Source organism: Poecilia reticulata, unplaced genomic scaffold, assembly GCF_000633615.1.
Source record: "Poecilia reticulata strain Guanapo unplaced genomic scaffold, Guppy_female_1.0+MT scaffold_243, whole genome shotgun sequence".
NCBI classification, from domain to species: Eukaryota; Metazoa; Chordata; class Actinopteri; order Cyprinodontiformes; family Poeciliidae; genus Poecilia; species Poecilia reticulata.
Genome location: NW_007615032.1, coordinates 127,748 through 135,125, shown reverse-complemented (window position 1 = coordinate 135,125; position 7,378 = coordinate 127,748). Strand labels below are relative to the sequence as shown.

Here is a 7,378-nt window from a genome sequence, read left to right as displayed (position 1 = left end):
CCATGGTTTGGGAACATGCCTAAACATGTATGGTGTGTTCCCATGGTTTGGGAACATGCCATAGCTCAAGGGACTTGCAATCAGATGATTCCCCAAATCAGTTGATGRCACCGATTGGTACGACTTACATCCGGACAGCTTGTTTGCCTCCACCACTCCGGATACTTAATTTTCAAACATGTAGTAGATCTTCTTACTACTACAGATAAGAAATGGTTATAGCTTTATAGGAAASTCTGCAAACATCAGATATTAATCTGCGATTGATGCAGATTTTTGTTTTCATGCATTTTTATTTGTTTTATCTTATTTCTACTTTGTCMRAGCCATTTATTTTTCCTCTGTTCAGTTTTGTGTGAGTGTGTCTTCTGTTTTTGGACTTGGATGCAGGTTAAAATCTTAAATTTTGATTATGGTACATGTTTATTTTGTTTTTTTGTTTGTTTGTTTGTTTGTTTTTGCACTGCGTCTGTCAATATCTTTTAGCGATCAATCAAAAGACCGTTTTTCAGCTGAAGTCCTTGCCCAGACGCCACGGGAAACGCAGTTGTCGTTTCGAACACGCTGAGCTGATTACAATGGACGCTGCCTGTAAGTAATAGGATCAGCAGCCGGTGAGCGTGCATGGCGACGGCTTGGGTGGCTTCTCAGCTGTTATTATTGGGCTTGTTGAGCTACAGAAAGCCTTCGTGACGGGAAAAGACAGATTTGTTGTGAGTGGCGGTTCGCTTTTGCAGAATGGAGAAAACGTATATAGGCCACTCTTCAATTCCTAAACTCCTCTAAAGCTCCTTCGTTAGGAGATGACGCAAGGCCGAGAGAGCGGCGGCGCATGGAGCTGCTCTCCACCAGGATTACTGGGGTATTATAGGTTGGCTCCTTGGGGCATTTTGGTTTAATTAAAGATGGTACTCATTAAGTCATCAGCGTTCCACCTACATTATACTCGCCTTTTCATTTCAACTCATTATTGTTCTGCTGGAGATTTGGTGCGATATAAATTAATAAGAGTGGTTTATGGCGTGTGATGGATTCGCTAATAAAAAAAACACCCTGCTCAGACCTGGACTTTATTATGGAAGAGCGGCAGGAAGGAAAGATGTGATATGGAAAGAAAAAAATAAAAAGCCGGAAGAAGTCCTGGGTGTCGATAGAGCCGTCATGCACAAACCATCGCTCTTCTGACTGCGATAGAGGAGTGGCAAGAAGAGGTTGAGACTGAAATTGAATTTTTTTATTTATTTATTTTTTTGCCGAGATGTGCAGGTGGAAGCCAACAGTGGAAATCACACCGAACGCCACATCAGCGCTGCGTAATGCCATCGCCAGACCTTTTTTATTTCATTAAATCCGTTTGGTACCTACGAATTAACAATTTCACACCCGTGTACTTAAAACCATCGTGTATCAGTTTATTGGTCAATCTTACAGGAAATTACTTATTTTAATTGCACATTATTTTCTGAAAAAGTTGTAAAACAGCTGATTTCAGCATACTTTGGTTCTGATCCAGGACCCGACAATAATGACTCATTTGAATTTGCCTTGTTGGACCGGAGGCGCTCCTAAACTAAGCAGAGTGTTTGCTCTTGAGGCCCGGAGTTGGATAACCCTGAACCTGACAGGTGGCGACTGGAAGCAGGTCTGGCGTGTCACCTGGGAGACGTCCTAGAAAACATCAGGTCCAAAACGAGAGAGGTCTGAAAGTGAATGTGGTGGAGATGCTTTTCTTCTGCTTGGACAGGGAAGCAGGAGATAGTTAACGTTAAAAAAAATAACTTTTAAAAAACGCTTCACCTTCTTCTTGGAAATTAAAACACTAAATACACGATCAGAGCTGCAACTGGACGGTTTAGATCAAAACATATTCTAATGAAAAAACTGTCTCGGGTTTTTCTTTCTTTCTTTTTTTAAATTTTTTTCTGAAGCATTTCCTCACCACGAGCTCCAGCCTGTGAAAACATTGCAACAACAAAAAGGCAACGATTATCAAATATTGATTAACGCCGGCGGGAAAATCGTTGATCTAAGATATTCTCAGCGACGTACAAAACACATCSTAAACAAACRGACCAATCTCTACCCAGAATAAGTGAMTAAATAGACGCCGTTTGTTTGCATGATGGTTGTTTAATCTGCACGGCCTCTCATGAGAATGCGGCGTAGCTGCGTCACTTCCCGTCAAACCAAAAGACTAAAGCTCCAGATTTCTGTCCTCGATGATAATTGCTACATCTTGTATATGCTTCACTTTTGCGACTCCACCTTTTGTCTTTTCTGTCTCCCCACCCCGCAGGGCAGTCGTTGGACACAGAGAGCCGCTGCCTGATGACAGCAAAGACAACATTACCATTTTCACCCGGATCCTCGACAGGCTGTTGGATGGGTACGACAACAGGCTACGTCCCGGGCTCGGAGGTAAGCGATGATATTTGTTAGATAAATCGCACACAGRCGGTGTTTCCAGTCACGATGTCGACGGYTTCAGACTGAGAAACGAGCATGAAGATAACGTGGGTGCATAAACATGCTCGCCAGGCGTTATAAGAGGTGACGCATATTCATGTACGTTTAGTTTGTGGCGTCTTGAGATGTTCATTTATTGCTCTCCTAAAGAATATTAGCGACGTATGTAAATRCACTGTTTTGAAGTTGCTCTTCTTCGCCGGGTTTAAATTTTTTTTGGCACTTGGACTAAAAATGTCAAGTCCACAAAAAGAAAGGAATATTTCTAGTAAAAATGTATTCAGAAAACCGTCATATTGTTTTATCTACTCGACAGTGTAGTAGTTTAAGGCTACGACCAACAATTATTTTGGTAATCAATTAATCTATTGTTTGTTTGTTTTTTTTGATGATGTTTAATCAATTTATCGGTTAAAAACAAACCTGGCACATTCTGACGATTTTTAAATTAACCTCTTTTCTAAAATATTAGAAAAGCATTATATGATACATGTAAGTAAAAAAAATCTAATTCCTTTTAAAATTATGAAATTAAATGCAAAGTGTGTACATTTTTGGTCTAATAGTATTTGAGCTTTTGTCTTCTTTCAGGAAATGGCCTTTTTTAGAGAATCTATGCTCAAGTTAATGATTAATCGACTACTAAATTTGCTGACTATGACTTCAATAATTGATTAATCAGAATTAATTTTGATTAATAATTTCAACTCTAAATAGTTTTACTAAACAAACAAATTAGTTTGAATATTTTTTGTAGAAAGAGATGTGTAAACTACTGTAGAGCAAAAACAAGGAGTGTTGTGGGTTTGCCCTAATTATTAAAAGAAAATGGCAAAAAAAATAAAGAAATAAATTAAAAAAGTCAGTTCGTTCTTGCAAAAGAATGCAAAACTATGTGGTTACTTTGCATTTCAAATTTCTATAATGATTTTGCCCCAATTAAAGATAAAAGGTTTCCATCAGCATCAACCACCAGGGCTAAAGTTTCAAAATCAGGGGACGCACAAAATCAGTCTGGGGTCAGCAAATGGCCCCCGGGCCACACTTTGGATACCCGTGATTTAGATAGGTTCATGCATTTCGAACTGATTCATTTCTAATTTAATTCCATTCATTTTAATAAAATAAATAAATAAATAATCAGTTGCAGTGGCAACAGGGGAGGGGAAACACAGTTGGACTCTCAAGGTCAGCTACATGTGAACGCCGATGTCCTCAAAACAAGAGGAAGTAAGTTGAGGTTGGCGTGTTGCTCTCGCTCGGACGCAGTCAGCAGATACCGCAGCCGAGCTTGGCAAAGCTTATGAAGGTTATATAGGTTTGAAGGTACTTTAAAGCCTCAGGCGGCTTCAGCGTGATCTGCCGTGCTGCATATAGGCACATGCAGAGTCCAAACGGGACTTTTAATTTTCACCACACCGTCTGTCTGTGTTGCAGCAAGAAAAACCTCTATGACGCATCTATTTTTATGTCCCTGGAAACGTGTGTTTATTTGTGCTGGTTTGTAGCTCTACAGTGTGATTGTTTACACAAATCCCAAAAGAAATGGTCACAACCCTTTTTGTAATTTTCCATGAATTGTTTAAAAGAATGAGGCCTGCTCCAAAATCCAGTTTAGCACTCATGGATTTCACATGGTGAGCGTTACGGCCGCTTAATAACAATATAATATTGTAATCAAATAATATGAAATAAGTCTTTATGAATAAAAATCAGAAAGGTCGACACAGTTCTGGCCTGGCGTTGGCGTGCTTTGCAAAATTTTGCGTGACTTTTATTCTCTGGTAGGTTTTGCAGTATTGTGTAATATTCACAATATTGCCACAGTTTAAAAAAAATGCAATGAAATCAACAGAACTTGCATCAAAGCATTTCTGATTCTGGATCCAATTTTTTGGGAAGAAGGAGGAAAATTTGGCTCGGCCTAAAAAGACAACAAATGGCACTGGCATGAAAGCGATGTAATAAACTACAACGACGAGCAACGCTGGTGCATTGAGTGCTGCATTTTGTTGTCTAATCTTTGTAAGTTGTGTTGTTTGAAGGCAATGTTTTTACTTATTTATTTTTTCATATTGTAAATGTTCTGGCACAGTTGCAGCCCAATGCAAACAAAATGCGTTGACCATGGACGACGCTGTGTGTGTGTGTGTGTGTGTTTGAGAGCTAAGCAAAGTTTGATTCATTTTAGATGGAGTATTGCTTTTTTTTTTTTTTTTTTTTAAATTGGTGCAGAATACTTCATATTAGGAAATCATATTATTATCGATTAGTTTTTGKKTTTTTTTTAAGTTTTGCTGGTTTCTTCGTTTTCCATCAATCCGAAGCGTCTCCCTCTATCCGGCAGAGACGACTCGCCGGCCCGTGATGAAGTCAGGTCACTCTCTGCGCGGCTCCGCTATGGAAATTTATTTCCCTCTGGGTGAAAGTCTTTCTTCAGTCGCGCCCAAATGGCAAATAAGCATATATGTCAGTGAAAATCCCACTAATTGAGACCATTTGATCCAAATATTCATCCCTCCAGGGACAACATACTGCATAACAGTGAGCCCACATGCTCATCAAGCGGGCTTCATTATTTCTCGACCAGCCAGCTGGAATGTCCATTTCTGCTCGGTTGCTTGTTACTCAAGCCTACAGCCTGTCTGGGGGGGTTTACCGTCACCAGGCTGCATAACCTGGTCTCTGTGAACGTGCAGGTCGTTACCATTTCTCACTAGAATTACGTGAATGATTTGTTCTCACCTGATGTCCTTTTTTGGAAATAAGCAAAGTTAATGGAACAAATCTATAAATATTGAGGCTGATGTTGTTTTTTCCTGCTTATTAAGGTCATTTAATTCTTCGGTCTAGAGCCATATTTGTTGGCACCCATGGGTAAAATCTAAAAGTATAAAAAAAGAGAAAATTCAACCTTTAGGTTTAATACATTTATTCATTGGATTTTCTAGAATTAAAATAAAGTATTATTTTAAGGAACATATTTTGTTTTGGTATTTATTCCACAGTAAATTATAATCCCACTGGCAGAAAATAATAATTTCTTTTTCCCCTATAAATAATTGTACGTATATCAAAAACTGCTCATTTTTACATATCCTTACCACATGTGATTGAATATTTACTCTTACTTTTATTCGTGCTTCATGTCTTAATACTTAAAAACACACATACACGTAGAGTCAAATAAAGAACACTAAAACAGATTTTCAAACTAAAATAGCGTGAATGAATCTTTTTCTCCAGTAAAAAGCATCGCTTATAAATCTACAAGTGATATTTCTCTGTGAGGATCCCTGCACATAATTTAAATGAGCTTTTGTCTCAAACAAAAGAGAGAATACCTACAGATTAGTTTAGCTGCTGTCTGTCCAGAGTTTATGTCTGTCGTAGGTTCTTCGAAATAAAACTAGAAAACGCAATCTCATTTTGTTCTCAGGAGCGTCTGCGTCTGTTGTTCAGCCGCCTGGCCCCGGCATAAACAGAAAGAGGGCGACTTGTTCTGCTAATGCCTAAACCTGCCATGCAAACTGCTGACTTTGTGTTGCGATAATCACATATTTGGAAGAGCCATTTGTGTTGCAGAAATGATTAATGTGGCGGTGGATCTTTCCTCACAGTGGGGCCCTTTGCTAAAGGATTAGAGACTTACCTGTGGGTGGTCGCTCAGATCTGGGACACAGCGAGAGCTGAGGATCCATTCACTTCTGGAGAAAGGGCTCATCTATCTCTAGTTGTTGCTGCTCCACTGGGAACAGCAATTTGTCTCGCCAGTGGCCCAAGAGCCTGCTTGGCATGATTGCCCCAGAGGAGCTGATTCAGCCCACACCGAAGAGGGCGACTTTTTGACTGTCGTGATTCTTATCGCATGCCCTACTTAATGCTGCGTTTAGAGGAATTATTAAATGTTCGGGGGGTGGGGGGGAGTCCCTCGCTACTGGGTCATTTGCAGCGGGTATAAAATTGCCCCTGTTAAAAATGTTCTTGTGCTGTAAAGCCTTGACGAATCATTTCAAAACCGTTTCGATCTTTGATGCGACGTCTAAAAAAAAAACAAGAAACGGCAGCAGAAGCCCTGTTGCATAAGAATTCCCACCTTCGGACTAATTATTTGTGAGAACTTCTTTTCATTTAATTCAGCCGTTCATTAAACGAGGGAGAAGTTTGTTAACGTCCCACTTACTGAATACCTTTCAGAAAATACGTGAGAGCATCTGATCTCCACAGACATTCAGTCAGATTTAATTCTGAGCTGAACTTTTCTCTTTGTGATGAATGTCTTTACATAGATTTGGAGTCAGGGTGATGACAATTAAAAATAATAAAAATTTCAGCAGTTTTTTTATTTTATTTACAGAGACATGAAAGTGTTGAGGCAAAACTGAATTGTGCTTAAATCTGCTAAAGATTTCATCCATTTTAGCAAATACGTTAGTGCCATCTATTGAAATTCATCAGACCACAACGCCACCATCACATAAAGTCACTGTACTTTGCAGAAGCATTCATACACCTAGAACGTTTTCATGTTTGTAATACTCAACAGATCATACCGGGACTGGGGGCTTTTTGTTGCTGCGATAAAGTAACACGCAAAGAAAAGTGTAACTGGGAAGTGGATGCAACAAAATATTTGTCTTTGAAAATTCTTTTACAACGAATAAATGGGAACTCCATGCAGAAAGGCAACTGTGCCACTGTGCAGTCTTTAACACGAACCCGATAAAATAAGCAAAAAACGTTGTGTGGGTGTTACCATAAAATATTGTGTTAACACAACATGCAAAATTAATGTTACGTCTTTAAAAAAAAAACTTAAAAAGTGACTGCAAGACAGAGAAAAAGTCCTCCAATCAGGACAGCATGAGTGAAAAGATGTGCAAAGTGCTTGTTGTTTGAACAAAGAATACGC

General features: G+C 39.2%; 1 protein-coding gene across 2 annotated transcripts in view; it reads left to right on the top strand.

Annotated features, from left to right (window-relative positions):
- The window catches only part of gabra3 (gamma-aminobutyric acid type A receptor subunit alpha3), a 127,990-nt gene that overhangs the window by 75,911 nt on the left and 44,701 nt on the right, over window positions 1-7,378 (top strand). For both annotated transcript variants that reach the window (XM_017303332.1, XM_017303331.1), the window contains exon 2: window positions 2,297-2,418. In XM_017303332.1, coding sequence (XP_017158821.1) covers window positions 2,297-2,418 — 122 coding nt within the window. The remainder of the gene's footprint in view (window positions 1-2,296; window positions 2,419-7,378) is intronic.